The 20104-nt window shown below is 40.0% G+C and overlaps 2 protein-coding genes across 4 annotated transcripts; both read left to right on the top strand.

Annotated features, from left to right (window-relative positions):
• The first annotated feature begins 108 nt into the window (after positions 1 to 108).
• LOC116735983 (paralemmin-2-like) lies at positions 109 to 10129 on the top strand. Of its 3 annotated transcripts, XM_032588190.1 has the most exons (5): positions 109 to 322; positions 488 to 663; positions 4233 to 4366; positions 6973 to 7056; positions 7794 to 10129. In XM_032588190.1, the coding sequence occupies exons 4-5, from the start codon at positions 7008 to 7010 to the stop codon at positions 8615 to 8617; spliced, it is 873 nt and encodes a 290-aa protein (XP_032444081.1). In that variant the 5' UTR covers positions 109 to 322; positions 488 to 663; positions 4233 to 4366; positions 6973 to 7007; the 3' UTR covers positions 8618 to 10129. The 3 variants fall into 3 exon arrangements, with proteins under 3 accessions (XP_032444081.1, XP_032444077.1, XP_032444078.1); XM_032588186.1 differs by lacking the exon at positions 4233 to 4366; XM_032588187.1 differs by lacking the exons at positions 109 to 322; positions 4233 to 4366 and having other exon boundaries at positions 417 to 663.
• A 3082-nt stretch (positions 10130 to 13211) lies between these two features.
• On the top strand, positions 13212 to 19469 carry LOC116735026 (uncharacterized). Its single transcript, XM_032586615.1, has 3 exons — positions 13212 to 16236; positions 18528 to 18613; positions 18857 to 19469. The coding sequence occupies exons 1-3, from the start codon at positions 14016 to 14018 to the stop codon at positions 18956 to 18958; spliced, it is 2409 nt and encodes an 802-aa protein (XP_032442506.1). The 5' UTR covers positions 13212 to 14015; the 3' UTR covers positions 18959 to 19469.
• The last annotated feature ends 635 nt before the right edge of the window (positions 19470 to 20104 follow it).

Here is a 20104-nt window from a genome sequence, read left to right as displayed (position 1 = left end):
ATTGTGGCATACTGAAGACGTCTACTGTTTAGCTTTGTAGTTTTGCACATGACGCAAGGTTACTATGGTTACACAGACAGCAAAGCACCAAAAAAAAGCAAAGCTCACTCTTTAATTCCTCTCCATGCTGGATTCATCCTGTCATTAAATTTCACTTCCCATTAGAACAGCAGTGGCTTCCACAGCCTAACATTTGAGCCTGAATTCTCCATCAGTAATCCTCTGAAGGCCTGACTGGAGTTTGCTCTGCCTCTTCTATACAAATCAAGCCAGAACAGCAACAACCGTCACACGGAGTGGACCAGCTTGTTTACAACTCCCAGTAAGAGCACAGATATCCCTCAGCATGCAGACAATCTGCTGAGTCACTGAACTATCCGTTCTCATACCCCTACTCTCCGGGCCAGCTGTATCTCCCTTCGTTAGTCTCTACTAAAAATATCCCCCTTTCCCTCTCTCTCTCTCTCTCTCTGCTTGTAACATACAGAGAACGCCTTGTCTTTAGGGAGCATGACAGCAAAAAGGGAGTTGCCGAAGTATAATATCAAAACGAGGTCGTCTTCCAAGACACGTACTGGTGTTTTCGCAACCGAGACCAGATCGCTTTCACTGGACGGAGACGCGACCGATTGAGTAGCCTCATTTGACCGATCCAACTGCACGGTAAGCACCTTTAGATTCAGAATTACATGGAATGTAGTCGGATCAAAAGGACTTTCCTCTGCTGGTCGCAGAGTTTCAGAGTTCAGAGTTTCAGAGACAGTCGTGGCAAGAAAGTTCTCAGAGTTTGGGCGGCGCAAAATAGTGAACAAGGACTTTTGTGCAACTGCCTACACCTCAACTGCCTTGGTACTGATGTTTTGCAAGTAGGAGGAAGAAGACAGAGAGGAAAACCTGTTGGATAGAAGTCTGATTTAACAACACAGTCAGGTGGAGTGATTTTGGAGTAGAAACAGACGAAAAGGTAGAAAATGGTAAATATGTTCTACTACAGCCCTTTATTAAGTCCACAGGACCTCTAAGTACTTCACACTACATTCAGTCACTGAAGGTATAGGCAGTCAGATTTTTTAGTGTCCTCCCATGTTAAAGTCTGACCATTGGTGTGTCCCATGACTCTCACATCATGTCATGCCTTGTCAGTGCCAAACAGAGATGCTTGCAAGCTGACGTCGCGCTCTGATGTAGCGTTCCGGGCGAGGCCGCTTGGACTTGGTTACGGTTTCGGATTCGCTCCTCAAGCTCACCAGCAGCTTTCAAGCGAAACGGATCTCCTGAGAGACGTGGGAACTGATAACAGACGACCTGCAGTTTCTGTGAAAACTGTACATCTAGATCGACAGACGGGATGTTGGGATTTTTTGGAACCATTTTCGACTTCGTAGATTCATTTTTAGATATGTACAGTACGTGACGCTTTGAAAAAAAACTGTCCTTGAGTTCGCCAGGTCAAAATTATAGATATAGAAAGAAACCAGGACATTTTTTTCCCCTCACTGCCTAACATTAAATCTGGCCAAGGTTTGGTCACCAGACAAAACTTCTTTATCATAGAGTAATGGCTTCTTCATTCCTGAGCGGCTTTTCCGCATATGTCACAATAACACTAGTTTCTCTTTGTATTGTAATACTTCTTTTTACTAGTTTAAACCAGCATATCAGTATTATGATACATAGCACATATATCATAAGCATATTTTGCAACAGAATACATTAATCTCTGGGACATAGAATGGAACAATGGCTGAATATTCCCATAGTGTTTAGATTTGCATAGAACTCTTTGAACAGGTGAACTTGGGACATTTGAGTATGTGGATTTTGTACCCAAGGATGAGCCGGACGTTTGGATTTTTGGAATTTTCTTCCTGATGTCTTACCTGATTTTGTTTTATTTTTGTTTTACGATGTCAGTCAAGGAAGCAGGCGTACCTTAAAATAAGTCTTCAGGTGTGACTCTGAATCAACTCAAAAGCCATGACATCATCAGTATCCACTTTGTTAAATCAAACTTCAAAGAATCCAATTTTTTTTAAATAATAATAATAATAATAATAAAAAATCCATCTCTCATTATTCTGACATTTGAAAAAATTTTTTGCCAACCTAAGCTAGATAAACGTAAAGTTTTAACAATCCTCGCCTAGTCTGAACATTACTTCTAGGATCTTCCAGAATCAAGATGATAAAAGACGCATTAAAAATAGCAACCTAACAATATCGGACAACAAAAAAAGAAATATATATATAAGTCAATGAATGGGAGCAGAAATGTCAAAACAATGTAGCGTTTATTTGATGTAGGACGAAAAGGCTCTCCATTAACTATTTGCGTGTTTCCTGCAGGCTACGCATATTTGAGGATAAACAACACTACATTATGTCTCCCCAGAGGCTGCTCATGCTCACTGGAACAGCCTCCCACACAGTGCAACACATACTCCATTTCCCAGCCAGAGGCTTCCTCAGCCACAGACGGTTTGTAGTGCAGGTGAATTTGGTGGAACGTGAAGATGGAGGAAAACCCTCCCACAGTGTGAGGAAGATAATGTCCTGGCAGCTGCATATATTACTCTTGAAGTTAAAACTTAGTGTTTGGAAGGGGGGATTGGGTTTACTTTATTAATAAAACTGAGCAATGTGTGATTAAATTCTTTAGTCTTGGCACAACCTGATAGTCAGAAATCAATAGCTTCACACTTTGACTGCATCAGTTGTTCTGTAAGTACCAGCCTGGGTAGATAGATTGGTTGTTGTCATGATGTAAAGCACTTTGAATTCTGAAATGTGCTCTACAAATAAACTTGGCTTCAATCCCAACAATGGGTTTCAAGTTATCTTGTCATGGATTAGCGTCTGAGTCAGGTGATTTTGTTACCGCTTAGCACCAATCTGCGTCACTTTTCGTTTCAGTCCCTGTCTGGCATCAGCAGCCTGTTTGCTTTAGTCATCCCAAAGGAGATCCAACATGGCAGCACAAGCTTTTGTTCAGCTCGTTGTAGTGAAGATAAAATGACAGACGACCGCAGCCAGACGGCAAGCTGTTCGTCTTGATCTCTTGAACGAACGCTTAAGAAGTGCGGAAAGCGCCCGTTGTGCAATATGTCTCGTCGTGTCAAAGCGACGTTTCCATGACTCTAAACGATCCAAAAACGTAAATGTAGAGTAAAGGATCTGTCAGGCTGTGTAATTTTTCAGCAAGCGTGGTGTTGCAGTTTTTAGACACGATGTTTTCACTGTCAGCTTGTCGTACTGGAAACACTTATTTCAAGTTTCAAGGTACGTTGCCTTCCAAAAGTAATCAGACATCTTGGACTTTCTCACGTTTTGCCACTTTACAGTAACATCTAAGCGTCTTGAAGTGTCTGAAAAGCACTATAAAAATGTAATGTATTATTATTGTTATTAAAATTCTACATATTTTATTGGTATTTTAAGCAACAACACAAAGTTGTACACAATTATGAAGAGGGAGAAAAAGTATTTGTGATTTTAAAGAGGCAGTATTATGTGTTTCCAAGAACAATGTGCCAATTTTAAAGCACAATCAAATAACTGTTACCTTCCCTTGTTATAATATGACTCTTTTAAAGTCATATATCAAATATGACTTTAAAGAAATTTGACTTCCCAAGACACCTTGAAATTGTACCACTGTCTCTTTAAGAAACTCCTGCTTTATCTGAATCTCCGCCTTCAAGAAGTCTCCTCAACATGGCTCCTCTTTTAACCCTTTAACATTTTTACCAGTGTTACTCTGACAAGTAGCTCCTATAATGACCTCAGCAGATTCGTAGTTCCTCCAGATGTTTTAAATGTGAACATTTTCCACCTGTATGAAAAACAGTCCAGAGTTTTTCTGAGAGAGTAGAGAGGCCTCCCTACTCAGCTATGAGTCAGTAAATAAGGCATTCTGACATCTTTAAAGCAGGCGGACAAGCAGAAGCCAATGAAAATACATCACTGCAATATGCCAATCTTATTCCAGAAAAATTAGCATTATCAACATTTATGAAAACGCTTATGAAATGCTTGTTCCATGTTCTATACAAAGTGGGAACATTTGGGACACAGACATCTGGCTCTTCTCCCTGATTCACTGCTGTGAATCACTGGTTAGGAGCTATATTGTGTTTTTATTTGTGCTGAAACATATTTTGTCTTTGGCATTGGGTGTGTGTGTGTGTGTGTGTGTGTGTGTGTGTGTGTGGGCGTGCGTGTGTGTTTGTCAGGAAACAAACCAAAAGTCAAAAGACGCCTGAGGAGGACACTATAAAGGCAGCTGCTGCCAGAAAGGAGGTCTCTTAGCAAGAAAACACAGACTGTATCAACTCTACTGCAGCCACAAACACACAGCAACTACTGGGTACGACGAAATACACAAAAGGCAACATGGAGTATTCTCTCACAGACTGAAGCTCAGTGATAAATTTATCTAGATGGGACATTTCAGTTCATTGTCTTCTAATCTGTTAAAGAGGCAGAAATATGTATTTACCAGACACATGATGCCATTTTGTTACTTATGTTACTTCGGTTTTTATTAAAATGCTGTATATATCAAATTTGACTTCATAATTTAACACCTTGAAATTGGGTCTCTTTCTCTTTAAGAAGCTCCTGCTCTTTCTGAAACTCCGCCTTCAGGAAGTCATCAAAACATTGTTCCTCTATTAACCCTTTTTATGACCAGCTCAACAGACTCACAGTTCCAGCGGGTGTTTGCCAATTGCTGCTGACTAGTCTGAAGGAGCTGAGTGGGGGAGTTGTGGAGGGGAGTGCTGCGCCGTGTGGCAGCTCAGAGGAGGAGCTTCGTCCTCGAAGGCGGGGCTAGGTCCATCCAGGCGTTTTGCACAGCTGAATGGTTGCCACGGGGATCAAACGATTTTTCAAACATGCATGAAAGAATCCGCTCAAGGCTTTTTTTAATGAGAGAATAAAATTATAACATGATGTAAAGCTGAAACAATTTTACATAAGACTGCCCCTTTAATGATGTCAGATCTGACATGTCCCTTAAGTCTGATTAGTAATAAGTAGCAGCAGGCACTGTAATAATAATTTTAGGTACATCTAAAATCATTCAAACACCTGGTTGTAGATTTAAGCCTGTTTTGCGCGTTTTTATTTAAATTTCTATGCAAAAAAACTTCATGGCAAAACTGCAAATTATGAATTTCTTTCAAATTATATTTCTACATCATTTCTATAATGACTGAGGGTTACATAGTTACTTGAATGTGCCATAAATTTTCACTATATGAATGGAACATTGACATAGTGAACATCAATATTCACTATGTCGAATATTGATGATTAGCTGAACATTAATATTTATGTACACATTAATATTGCATGTTTCCGTCTGCGTCCTCTAAGGGCTAAACGCTAACATCGAGCTGTTAGCGCATGAAGCAAAAGTCAAATCTCGTGTTTTTGAATACAACGTGGCCAATAAAACTGACTCTGGTTGCAGTGTGGCAAAATGTGAAAAAGTCAGGATACTTTTGTAAGGTTCTGTAGTCAAACTTTAAGAGTACAGTCGACATGTCTTCCAGTCCTCTATGGTACCCAGTGCTGGGCTAAAACACAACCACAATGCCTGTCGACATAATGAAGCTAATCTTGTCGTGCTATTTGTCTCACTATGACTGAAATGTTCATGGGCTCTGGAAAGGGAGACGGGGGGGGGGCCCGAGAGGGGTCACATTAAAGGGTCAGCGTCTATTTAAAGCGTGTGAGCGTAATTAGCCCCTAAAAACCTCTCTTTCCTCGCCTGGAGACGGACATCAACAAGGTCGAACAAGGTCAAGAGTTGGAAGTACGGGTCGTTAGCTTATTTCTCCACTCTATCAGTCTCGTTGCGATGCCTGTCTAGAGATTTTTTTATTTTTTTTCCCCAGAGGATGATTAACCGTAGCTAAGGCCTTAGCTGAAGAAAAAGAATTTAAAACAAAGTGACAGAGCGGAGCCACGGAAGGAAAACAGCTCGGCTTTGAGACAACAGCTCCCTTGTCTGTAATCGTCTCTCCACAGTGCGGGATCAGGGCTGTCACAGGGACTTATGTGAACCCATCCTCATCACATGTCAACACTGTGAATAAAGTTACAGAAAGGTTGAAGTGGGAACACAAAAAGTGAAGATGTGAAACTAAAGGCTTAGCAGCCAATACATCACTATGGGAAAAATAGAAAGAAAGAAGCACAAAAATGTGGTTGAGTATTTCTGCTTTATGCGTTGCCAGTTTTGTAGCGATTCCATGTCGCAGCCCATTAAAACTGTTCAACGAGGACATCTAGTGGCCACATTGTTTTCTGCAGTCAGGAAACATAAGATCGTAATAATAAAATCAAACTTCATTTCAAGAAAAGTTTACATGCGCTCATCGTGAGCATGAATATCACATTAATTTTGAGCTCTTTGGATGCAGTTGATCTGCTCTGAGGGTGTGATGGTTTAAAAATAACGTTATTAATATCTAAAAACTCAAAGTGAGTGCATAAGTTCATGTTGTAAGTGAAATAATCTGCCAGTGGATCTAACACTTTTTCATCAATGTTAAAGAATTATTGACTTAAAACAAGCTCCTATTTTTTTTTTATGTTTATCCAATAATCAGTTGTACAGCTGCACTGGACAAATGGATGTAAATAATGAAAAAATACTACTATATTTAATTATTTAAACTTTGGACCAAATCATCAGCTAAATCATTGGAAATTTGACATCTTAGGATTTTCCAACAGGATATTGAAAGCGATCAAACATCAAAACTAGCCTGAGAATAGTTCAGGTTGCCTTTCATTAAGTATGTGGCTGATTGAGTGTGTGAAAAATCACATCTCCACAACCTCTGCACATGTGGGGTTTTTTTTTTAATGATCGCACATCCTGTGCAGAATTTATGTTATTAATTTTTCCTTAAGGACTAAACTTTCCCTACTGACTTCGAAACATGTTTTCTTTTGCAGTTACTAAAGAAAGGGTCGATCTATAATCCAGTTAAATGGCACAGCGAATGCCTCATGAAGCTGGTGGACAAGATGGCCGATCGGGTGAGAAAAAAACAATCCTCTTTCTACATGGTTGAATTAATCATTGCTAATATTCATGTTTTATTTTTTATTGCTCTTCTGTTCTCCAACTAAATATGTCATCTTTATTCCATATCGTCGTGTCCAAGTTCAGCCCCAAGGGTACAACTGCAGTGAGCAGCGTGTGAACTACGTTATTTTTAGCCTTTTGTTGTTTCTTTATGTTAATTTTTTATGGCCGCTGGAGGCCTGAGTGGAAGTGGGTGGGGGAAAAGCGAGCTGGATTTTCTAAACTGGGTCGTTTTTACCTTTGTGAAACTGCAGTTTGAAACCACTTGGCTTCAAACTTTTAGACTTGGCATCTACAAGTTGCCAAGTCCTGAAACGTTTAGATGTGTCCCGTGTCCTACACGCTTGAATTAAATGGTGAAAATGTCTCACTAGCATGCAGTCAACCTTTACAGAGCTCTGCTAATGAGCTAATATTGGAGCTAGGTATGCTGAAGCAGAGAGACTTCTAAAAGTTGCAGGACACCGGGCCTTGAAGACTGGAGTTTGAGACCACTGGCTTAACCCATTGTTCCGACTTCAATTGCCTGTAGTACTTTTACTTTACTTGTGATTGCACCAGTTTCGCCCTTTGGGAGATGAGCGACTCTTAATGCAAATCAAATCAAGTAGCTTACATTGCTTATCTGCATGTGTATTAATTCCAATCTAGTTTCTTGTTGTCAAATACTTTTGCTTTGTCTTTGCAGTCCTTGGGATGTTGGCTGTGCAAGTGGAGAGAGACCCAAAGACGGGTGCCACCGTCATCAAATCAGTGGCCCCCATCTCCTCACCTCCTGGTGCTCCGACATCTACAACCATCTTTGACGATGGGAGGAAGAGCATCCACACCGTTGGCGGTTTGGTAGGTGAACCTTCGACCGAAGAGCTTGGTGAGATATTGACCGTCATTAATGACGTCGGGATGACGGTGCTGCTGGATGATGTAGCAGTGACGCCAAACAAGGCAGAGATTACCACTGGGAATGGAGAAAAAAACAAAAGTCAAGATCACGTCCTGAGTTTCATCACCCCTTATGGCACATCAGAGGAGGACTATACACAGTTGGACAGCTCTGGGTATAAAATGGAAGCTGAGAGGATAAAAGAGTGTGCAAGTGTAAGAATCCCGGATACAGAAGCCAAGATCGTCACCAAAGACACTACAGATATTCTGGAAAACATAAAGGGTCAAAGCCTGGAGGAAGATCCAGTCACTCTTGTGTTCCTGGGTTACACTGACGACTCGCCTGAGGAGGATCACAATGAAGAGGACTACGAAGGCATGCTCACGGCAGAGCGGGTCATTATTACCGAGGACGGCGAAGAACACGTAGTGGAGCCAGGAACCACTGCTTCACTTCAATCGCCCTCGGCAAGCAAAAGAGAGCAAGAGACTCAGGAAAAGACTCAAGGCACGACACTTCAGGATGTTCCACTGAATGATGACGACACAGAACCCGAAGCCCAGAGAGAAGACATTGTTGGGAATGACGGCAGGCAGAAGAAATGTCGGTGTTGCTCTGTCATGTAGAAGATAACTAATGGAAGATTATATATTTTTAGACACATATTTCCCTTAAGCTCAGTCTTTATCAAAGTTAAAGTCTGCTTTCCCCTCCTAGTGGACAGAGCACAGAGTTTCTTTTTCAGGACTCAAGCAAAAAAAATGTGGTCACATATCAGCCAAATAAGTTCAATACTGTATGTTTGGGGATTGCTGTCTGCAATCATGTTTTTGCCTGGATTAACGTGTAATTGGTCAAGTTTTATGTTCTTGTTAGGTACAAAAACTGTGACATCTCTTGACTAGATGCGTCAACAGTGCAGTCGCCACAGAGAACAAAAACATGGTTATGTTGCTATGGATACTTTGGTCTAAGTCTGCTCATGTAGGAGGGATTGCTGAAAAGAATAAGGAGATTTTAATATGTTGAATTGACTTCATTATGCATTATTGGATTAAATTGAGGGGTTTTTTTTAACTTGAAACTATTTAATAATTTTATATATTACGTTTCTTATGTTTGTTGTATAAAAAGAACACCTTGTGCCTACCCAACTCTAACGTCTGCGCCTTTTTAAAATAAATACAGAACGAATAAATAATCTTGATGTAAAGTTGAATGTGACACCTCTTGACTAGATGTCTACTATTAAACTGTAGTGCTAACGTAGGCGTGGTTTGAACCCTCTTAAACCTACGCGTACAAAAACGTTTAACCTTGTACTAACCTTTTATGTTAAACAGAGCTAACCAGCAGGACAAATAAAAACAGCTGACAGTGATTCTCTACTCACATTCTGATAAGAAATAGCATCAAAACCCCTAAATCCTCTCAAATAAATTGTTCACATTATTCCTATATTTTATAATGCTATATTCCAGAGCAAATGCAGATTAAAACATGAGAATATCAACTTTTTGCCTCTATCAGGATGACTTAAATCATAACTAAAGCTTCATCTTTTAAAGAATGGAGGATGACCCAAATAAAGGGACTCTGATTATACATGACCAGCAAATTTCGCTACTTTGTCATCTACCTTTTAATGAAATTGAGGTAAAAAATAAATAACTAAAAAATTATTCAATTTGATACTGAGCTGGCATTTTCCATGCTTATAGTCCATGAATTGCATATTTGATCATCTAATGAAGTAATTTTTTGATGTAAGTTGAGAATGCTGGCAGGATATTATGCACTGATAAATTACTGATCGTGAAACAGGTTTTTATCCATCCTTATATCTTAAACCTATAAACAGTTTTTAGTAAATCATTTTTATGAGCCTTCTCATTTTCAGGTGACGAACTGAACGGTGGCTCATGAACTGGTTGAAGCTTGGGATGTTTTGTAACCTGACCCTGCTTTAAACAGCTCCATGACATCATCACTGTGTTACTTAATGGTAACACAGTGATGCTGCTTGTTCTCTAACCAGTGTCGCTCCCAAGAGAGGGGGGGGGGGGGGGGCATGGCCCCCTCTTGAAAAATGTAAATATGAACAAATAAATAAAACTGCTTTTTCTTTTTTCCTTGCATTTACTTGTGTTATTTTTTCTCTTTTGTTGTGCAACTGGGTGCCAGGCACAGGAATTATTGGCCCTTCACCAATGTGTTCTCACTATGGTATATACAAGTCATTCCAAATGCACATCACATTAGCTACTGTGAATGATTGTCTTAAGTAACTGCAGAAGTTAATTTATTTGACTCCTCCTTTTGTTATGTCGTTTATTGTAAATTTGAGTTTTGTAAGCTGCAGTTGTGGAGGCCTGGTTTTGACTTACGTATAGTTATAATTATTTCATTTATATAGACTGGTTGACTGGTAACAACTTGCTCCTTAAGGGATCAATAAAGCTGTTTTGACCTGACCCGGCTTGTACGTAGGGTTATGGATATCAAAAGCGGTTGACCACATAAGCATTTCACACCTTTTCAGCTTTTTAACACTGCACTTTGAATCTTAAACTTGTAAAATACTATAGAAGCCATCTATGATTTTTTTTCCCCATTTGATTCACAGTTCTACACCCTGTGAGGATCAGTTGTGTACGACCCCAATGAAACTCTCATAAAAACCTGAGAAGTTGAATATTCCAGGATGAGTTTTTGGATGCAACTTTTTCTTCCAGTACACAATCTGGGGCAGAAAGGTGCTCCACATGTTGACTGCATTATTTAAATATTGAAGTATTTGAGGTTTTTTTCTGTGAAGGAGTTGCATTAAAACGTACCTTCTGAAACATAGATCAGATTCGACATCATTAGAATTGTGGACCATAAACTTTGCTCCTGCTCTGGAGTATCTGTAACCAAGCTGCTTCTCAAAGAGGAGGATTTCGTTTGTGCACGACACAGAGGACAGGAGGATACAGCTGCTAAGCAGATCACCTTGATCATTCATATTTCCATCGAGGTACTGCCACACACGGGCAACGACAACAGCTCTGTAAGGTGGGTCTCTTCCTTTAAAATCTACACAAAGTATGAATTTTTAAATGCGTTTGTTGTCTGTTGTACTCAAAAACAGCCAGGTTTGAACAGCACTGTTTTTGTAATGATGTAAAAAGTAGTAGTAACATTTTTTTTTATCAAGTCATAAGGCATTGCTTTTCCCAAAATGAGCACCGACAGATTAATTGTGTGCATTTTTCTGTGTGGGTTTTTAATTTGATCATGACCAGGTCCAAAACCGGACGGGACCCCAAAGAAAAGGAGCCGCAGTTTGATCCACCGCAAATACGAAGGGATTTATGGGGAAAATCAAGTCTTATTTTAAGAATCTAGGCTTAGGTCGGTTTAGAGGAAAGCTTAGATTATGTGTAGTTAAGATTGATGCAAAAGGTTCGGAAAATACACTTCCACATAGGGAAACAAACAAACATGGGAGCTGTCCAAGACGGTAAATGCTGAAATCACAAAAGTACTTCAAATATGATTGTTTAAATTATTGGTTTCATGCAGTAAAACAAAATGTTCTGCAAAAATAAAGTGTAAACAGGTTAAGCTCATTAAAGTGCATTAATATGTCTCGCTGGAAGAGCTCGGTGAACTACTATTGATAATCCAAAGGTGCGGTGTAACTGGCTTTAAATCCCTCAGTGCAGGTGTAAATATAGACCAGCTGGTTCAAATCTGCGTTGTTGTAAATCATAATTAGCCTAGAACATGTTAAGTTTAAAGAAAAAAATTTTTAAAAAGGTAATCGGATACATTGTATACTGATTAATAACATGAGAATAAAATTCTGTCTAGTCCAAGCAGAGCAGTTCGATTAGAGCTACTAAAGCACTGCCATGTCCCAGATCAGTTTATTTACTGAACCGACATGAATCGCCAAATAGAGTATTAGAGTCTGAGTGGCCAGCCAGTCAGGCAGACACTGTCCACACAGCTTTCCTCTGTTTAGACAGACGGAGGAAAGCCGATTACTCTTTCCCTTTATCAGCACAACTGAGAGGACTCGGACACGGAGGCAGAACAATGTCACCCGGGCAACACCGTAGCTGTGCACCAAGATAAATACAGAAAGCTAATTGAATTCTTAGTTGCTTTGATGCTTCATTAATCCATACACTTAAAGCCATATTTACTGTACATACATTATGTAAAAAAATTAACCTTTTATTTTCTCAATGCCAGACAACAATTCAGACTAAACGTTTTTTTCTGTTTTATTTCAGGTAGAATTGGCAAATTATTTCTAGTTGGGGTTTTTTTTTGTCTGTATGAGTGGCGTCAAACATTTTGGGTTTACTCACACAGGCTTCTCACACCCATTTACTCAAAATTTGGCCCCTTTCTCCGAAAAGAACAAGAGTGACTGTGTTAGGTTGTCGGTCAGCTTACTCACACACACATCTTGAAATCTGTCTACAAATATTCCTACCATGAGGCGTGGCCAAATCAACTTTTCTACTGGCCTCGTCTGAGGTGCCGCTGGTTCTAAGGACCTGAGATCAGGACTTTCTGGTAGCCACTCCAAAACACAGATTTTCTTGCCCTTAAGACATTTTGTCATCTATTTGGTGGCATGCTTATGCTCATTGTCTATTTGGAACACATGTTTGTGTCCAAGCCTCAACTTCCTGGTTGATGATTTGAGAGATTGCTTCAGTATTTCCACTTAATGTAATTTCTTTTTTGTGAAATGCAGAACTCATATAACATGCTACTGCCACCACTGTGCTTTACAGTTGAGATGGTTCTTCAACTAGCAAGCTTCTCCGTTTTTCCTCCGTTTTGTAGCAATAGGTGATTATGACCCAACACTTTTAATGTAGTTTTATAATGTCACTGGACATGTCTCCAAAAATCATGGTCTGAGTTAATTTATAATCTGTAATCTGACATTTATGTTGCTTTTTAATCAAATGGCCTCTTCCTGGCTGTTTGGCCTTTCAGTACAGGTTTCATTTCACTGTGGACAATGACACACTCTCGTTACCTTCAGGCAACATCTTCAAATGTCCAAAGTTTTCCTCCTGATAGCTTAGTTGGTTTCCTTTGATTTGTCCATGAGGTCACACAGGGAAGCAGGGTGTGTGTGTGGGGGTGGGTGGGCGTGTGTGTGTGGGCAGGGGAGGGGGCGTGTGTGCGTGTGTGTGAGGTGTTGCCTTAAAATACATTCACAGCTCTGCCTCCATTTAAGTCTTCAAGAAGCTTACAAAGCCACAGCATCATCATCTGGGCTTACTCACATTACCTAAAGGTTTAGTAATTTTAGTAGATGCAAACTTTTACATTTGAAGAATGTCATAAAAAAACTATTATTCTTGCATTACCATATGTACACATTTTAAGAAATCCTAGCTGACCTAAAACAGGAAAGGTTTGCTCTGATTTAACATCAGACAGAATGTTTACGTAAATGTCTGGTTACAGAGAAATGTCTTAAGTTTAGTGACAACTTTCATAGGGTGTCAGGTAAAATGTTCCTTCATGCATCTTAATAACTCTTGACTGGTGGTTTGTGATCTTTGCTAAAGGGAAGGTAATTTTAAAGAAAAGTTGTACACTGTCTTTGGATTGTAGACTTCTAGATGCGTGAAATAAACCATAAGACCTTTTAGAATGTGGCAAAATTTCAAATGTTCAAAATCATCACTTTACTAAAAATACAGGCCCAAGTCAGATGCTGTTTCCCACTTTTAGGAAACAACGACCATTATTTTAGGAATGGTCAAAATGTTTTCCACCCTTTGCATATCAGCAGAATAATCCAGTTATTGGCATAATTAAATTGTCTACCTCAATAACTATTTATGTTGTTATTTTATTGCAGCCTATTGGATCTAAAGGGGAAATACCAATAAACCTCTGAGTGTGTCTAAAAGTTGTCATTCAACAATATATCTCAGCTCATCAAGCTTTCTCTCCCAGAGCCATGGATGTAAGTGCATAAATCAGGACTGCAAAGACATGACCCAAAATACAACGAATTGCTCCAAAATCTTTAAAAATTCAAAAGATGATGCCGAAGTTTATTGTGATGCTCCTGCGCAGATCAAGCAGTACTACAGCTTGATGGACGACGATGAAGGGCCGGACGATGTGTTCATCCAGCCCCATTCTCCTCCGCCCTGCAGGGCTGTTTTGTCGCCAACAGAGGGAAGCAGAAGCGCAACACCAGCTGATTCTGGTGTGTCCCTACCAACCGAAGCGGCTGACGCAACAAGAGCTAATCCCTGCAGCTTAGCCAGGCACCATGGTGAGAAGCAGTTAATGGCAGCACGGAACGAGCTGGATGAAGAGATAACCAGTACAATGCAGCCCTCAATGGAGCCTATGGATGACACATTGCTTTCCAATGACATGAACTCTACATCAATGGATTATCAAGACCAAAAATCCACGGATGACTCAGCTTGTCTGGTGGAGCGACGCCATGACAAAACTGGAAAAGCAGAGAGGAATAACACATCAGGGGATGAAGAATCAAATGAGGAGCCTGAAGATGGCCCAAAGCCATGGAAAGAAGAAGAAAACTATAAACAAATATATACAGACGTGGATGGAAACCTGGGGGATACAACTAATCAAGAGAAAGAATGTGACAGAAATTACAAAGGTATTTCTTGCCTTGAGAGAGACTTGGAGTTATCAAGGACATTGTCTGATCTCAATAAAATCAATGATTTCACATTTTCAGAGCCATCAGAATTTACCAATGATGGAACGGAGGAAAGAACCAAGTGCGGTACCAAGGAAGAATATGTCGGAACCAGATCTTCGGACAACATCCTCACAAGCTCTGAGCAAGAATCTGAAGAAATGATTGAGCAGGTCGATGGGAACCGGAGAATAGCTTCTGACATCCAACAGGGAGAGCAGCTGCTGCAGCGTCTGCAAATGGTGCAGCTACGACATGATGACATCCCAAATACATCCCAGGAGATTATCAAAGTGGCAAAAGCTGAGGAAGAAGATAAGTTTTGGTCTGAGGTTGACAACGGGGGAGTTAGAGGAAAGAGTGTAACAAGTGACGAAAATGAAGAGGAGGGGGCATCAAAGGAGAAGGAACGGAGGGCAAATGTGACAGAGAACACAAACAATGAGGACAATGACACAGAAGCAAGGACAACTATGTCAACGCCACCAGGAATGGCACAGCACAAGCAGATCAACACAAAAGATGCAGACGAGTCTTTGGACGACTACAGTGAAATCTTGCTATCTTCAACTTTGCCACTTCACAGCCCTCGTGAAATGCCCGGTGAAATACCATTCATTTCTGCCGGGCATCGATTTTCAGCTGCTGAAACTTCAATGGAGAAACAGATCCAGGAGACGGCGCGGGCCAGGCAGAACTTGCAGAGGGCTGGGGGTGTTTTCAACCTTGCAGATAATCCGGATGTGTTGGAAATTCCATTCAAGACAGATGTTTCTCTTGAGTCACTCCTTACGAAGGCGTGTACAGTCCAGCAAAGCCAGTGGCAGTTTTCTGAAAAAAAGATGCAGAAAGAGATAAGCCAGGAAATTCAAAGGGAGCTGGTGCTGGTCAACCAGGGTAAGATTCCTGGGGAGTACTGCAAAGGGGAGGCCCGTCAGCTAAAGGAGACAAAACTGCTGTTTGAGGCTTTTCAGCAGGACAACATGGAGGGACCTACAAGGCATAAGAAGCTCCCTACCACAGCAATGAAGGGTCCCGTTTACCCCTCTGTTCTGGAGCGCACACGAAGCCTTGAAATGTTTTCCCTCAAGACCTGTCTTGTCTCTAGGGCGCATTCTCTGAGACTGTGCAACTCTACAACCCTCGAAGGAGACAAAAGTCCAGAAACCCTCAGATCGAAGAGCCCAACTGGGGGTTCTCGTGACAAAACGCGCTCATCTCCTTACTCAAAACACGACAAGCACCTACGACTGCACAGGAGCATGGACTCAATAAATAGCGAATCCTCCGCTTCCGCTGTGGAGTTTACGGGTAAAACAAAGGAAAGGCAAGGATCCCCCATCCTGTGGCAAAACCCTTTCTTCAAGCTGCGCCCAGCCATGGCCCTGCAGCCGGAGGTGGAGAAGGACATTCGGGAGGCTAAGGAACGAGAAGAAGAACTGCGCAGACAGCGGTGCACTCTGTATGGGGAGGACAGACACAAAAATGAAGATGAAGAAAAGCATCGGTGTACAAAGACGCTTAAATCAGGTCAGTTTGCATCAGCGTGATGCATTTGATAAAACATTCATCAACTGAGCACATACAAGGATTAAATTGAGAAAAATAATCGTTTATACAGCAGGACTTTTCCTTCTTTAATGCTTCAACAATCAGTCGACTAGTTCTAGTTTGAGAATCACAGGGATTTGTATTTGTCCCAACCACCCAGGCCTTTTGGCTCTTCAATGTATGCCTCTCAACATTAACATCAAGTAGTGTTATCTAATGAGTCTTATCGCAAACTTGGTGTCCTCCTTGTCACTTGTGGTCAAGGGCGGTTATTTTAGCAACAAGCTTGATCTGAGTCTATGGTTGCCAGCAGGCTGAGTGACAACAGGAGGCCTGTTATCTGTCTTTATTTAACATTTACGTTTTAATGGACAGCATAGCTACCCAGGAAAAGTGTGACAAGGTAGGGATATTTGTGAATTTTAAGTATTAGGTGCTTTGAGTCCTAGTTTCTAAACACAAAAAGAACCTTGATAAACCACCAAGTTATAGCAGGAGTTCTACTAAAGAGCTCCATTGATGAGTTAAAATATGCAATAATAGCTTCGATATTTTGTAGGACATATTATTAATTAGCAAGATATGTTTTATGGAAATTATAAAATTCCATCCATCCATTTTTCTTACACCGTTATCTCATTGGGGTCGGCAGGGGTGCTGGTGCCTATTTCCATCGGTCAACGGGTGAGAGGCGGGGTCACCCTGGACAGGTCGCCAGTCCATCACAGAGATTATGAAAATATAAATTTGATGTAGTTTAAGACGTTTTCTTATCATTAGATGCTTTTATTGAGAGTTACCAATACAGGAAATAAAACAGAGAGAGGAAGAAGGAAGATATGGATGGCTGTGTCGAGGACTATGGCCTCTATTATCTCTATTTAGGCCAAAATCAGCTTCTTCCTAAATGGTGGAGTAATCTCAGGCAATCTTGTTCTAAAGTGGGAACTGTATGCTCAACAAGTGAGATTGCATTAACAATATTCTACCCTTATGTTTAAACGTATGAAAGTTGACCACTGCTGTGCTCAAAAAAACAAACATTACAATTTCTGTGGTTATATAACTTTGTGTTCATTCCCATGCTTGTGTTTAAAATGAGTGAAGCGCTCCAATAAACACATATGTGTAACACAGTTTCTTAAAATCCAGAATTCCTTTGATACTCAGTTAATTAGGATAATATTTTTGGAGAAATTAGGTTTATTAGTTTTAACTTAATATAGTAAGTCATGCTATTGTTGTGAATTGGGGTTTGGTCCTCTTTAAATTGCCCAGGTTAGAAAGCTTCAGGGAGAAGACTGTGTTAACATGGACCTAGTTGTTTAAGGAAGGATTTTATTTTGACCAGGCTCACATGAAAAATTACAGATCTCTGCACGAATCTAGAGGAATCTTACTCAATTGTAAAAAGAAGTTCTAAAGAACTATGAACATCTCTTCATAGCTGTACAGACAGCGCGAACACAGTTTTCCATATTTAGTTTAAGTACTTTTAAATATACAGTAAACCTAAGGCCTTGAAATCTAGAGTCTCATCATATACCATGCTCTTTTTGTGAGCTAGCTAAAAGTTTAAGCTAGCATCAGCTTCTTCAGATATTTCACCAATTTCCATATAATATTCCAAACATTCTTATTCTGAAATGAAAACTGTATCAAGGATAAGCAAGTTAATTACAAAAATGTTGTGTTTGAACTAAATAAAACTCAAATATTTGTCGGTTAGCAAGATGTTCAACGTAAAACAAGCTTAGGCTAAGGTTAGCTTTTTCACATCTTCCATAATTGTGGAAGATGTGAAAAAGATGTGTCCTATTCTTTTGCTGAAACTAAATAAGATTTAAACATTTGATAGTTAGCAGGATGTTTAACCCAAAACAAGCTTATGCTAAGGTTAGCTTCTTCACATTTTCCACAATTTGACTCGCATAGCCTTGTTCTAAAATGACTGCTATTCTCACGATAAACAAATGAATTGCATCATTTTCCTTTCTTCTGTGATACAGGGATATATGAGGTAAACATTTTCCGAACAAACCTTTAGTCTACGGTGAGATTCTCTCCAAAAACAATGCCATTCTTCAAAATGGTTGTGCTGGTCGTAAATATTTCAATTTAGCATGTTTTCTAACAAAACTATCCAGGAATTCAGGTGCTGCCGAACATACTGAGGCCTAATAAACATTTGTAATATGAACAGGGGCCAAAAGGCTTGGATTAGTTTCAAACTTTAATTGTTTTTATCTTTTCTTTTTCCGTTCCTTTAGATGTCAAACTACAGTCCAGGGGAAAGCTGGAGAGACTTTGGCCACCTCCCTCTAAAACGGATCAGAAGAAATCTGGGGATTTGCAGGTAAAAATATATTTTTTTTTTTAAATCACGACGGTATCTGAAAGCAAAGATGAACTTTAATCTAATTTTCTTGTTCTTAGCTCAACCATTCTGTGTTTCTTCCACGTACAAGAACAGAAAACGATTATATCCGAATGTTTTCCAAATGCTTAGCTGAGAGCAAGAGTTGAAATCGAAAGGATCAAGCTGCAGTAGCTTATCTGCGCCTCTAAAGCCTCGTCTTTTCTCTGTCTTATCTCACAGCAGGAGGCGAAAGTTCATAGAGCCGGAGGTCAGAAGGCTCCTCTGTGGCATCTCTGGGAGTCCGGCCTGATCAACGGCCAGCTGTCAGAGGAGAAGGAGTGATGCCGGCCGCTTTTGTGGACCACAAAACAGAATCCCAGTTAGCGACAGAGCCGCCGTCCAAGTACAAACAAATCAGGGAAAATTAGAACAACAGAAATCTTTGTGTTAGTTCCAACTTCACCACTTTCGGACTCTTCGGGCTCCGCTTTGTGTTTGCATCAAAACATGCTTTTGATTTTTACTTTGATATAAAGTAGTCTTATATGGCAAGTAAGCAGAGCACATATTTATTTATTTTTTTCATACTTATATTTCTTTATTTATTCAGGACCAACAGATATTCTTTGAAAAATCCAGTTTTGTTTTTTTAGGGGGGGTTCTGAACATCACTGTGCAGTTGGAGTATTTAATCTTTTATCGCTTAGGCTGTGTTGCATTTAAAGTATTGTAAAGGTTTATCATTTTGGTCCTAGTGAGTCTTAGATCGAATCTGGTCCCCGTCAGGGAACATCTGGATTGTTTTCAGCTTAAATTGTGTGTTGGCTTTATTAAAATGAGTTTATACTTGTAATTTTTTGAGCCATAATGAAGATGTCCAGTCAAGTTAACTCTACAGACAGTAGTATACAACTTAGCTCATTTAACACACACTCTCTTGGGTTAAAACCAACAATAACAGACTTCAGCTCAAAGTTCAGTGAGATCCAGCTAAATAATCTTTATCTATATGGTCAAATGAAAGGCTTACCAAAAGACTACTAGCTGCGTTTCTATTGACCATATAATCCCACAATCGGACTTTTCCAAAAAATAAATTGGCTTAATTGGACACAGGGCAATTTAGAAAAACCTCTTGTTTCTCAATATGAAGTCTTGGTGCTGGGATGAGGTGGTTTTTTTTGTTGTTGTTTTTTTGTTTGCCATATTCACAAAACTGCAATGGAAACACTTTTTTGGCATCAAGAGTCACATGATCAGCAACCGGATGTTACCACTGGCGTAAACCGTGAAGAAGCCGATGACAGGAAGCAGTTGGAGGACGAGGTTGCGGCATGTTTTTAATGACTTATCATGCAAACAAACTTAATTGTTTTTTTTTTTTCTTTTTTGAGACTAGTAGAATATTGACAAAGTTTTGTGGACATTTGTAATGGAAACACAGCTACTGTGGTGCTGTGAAAAGGTAAAAATACTCCTTAAACTTTG

The sequence above is a fragment of the Xiphophorus hellerii genome, chromosome 16 (genome assembly GCF_003331165.1).
Source record: "Xiphophorus hellerii strain 12219 chromosome 16, Xiphophorus_hellerii-4.1, whole genome shotgun sequence".
In the NCBI taxonomy this organism is placed as follows: Eukaryota; Metazoa; Chordata; class Actinopteri; order Cyprinodontiformes; family Poeciliidae; genus Xiphophorus; species Xiphophorus hellerii.
Note: the sequence above shows the minus strand (reverse complement) of the source record. Positions and strands in the feature narration are given on the sequence as shown.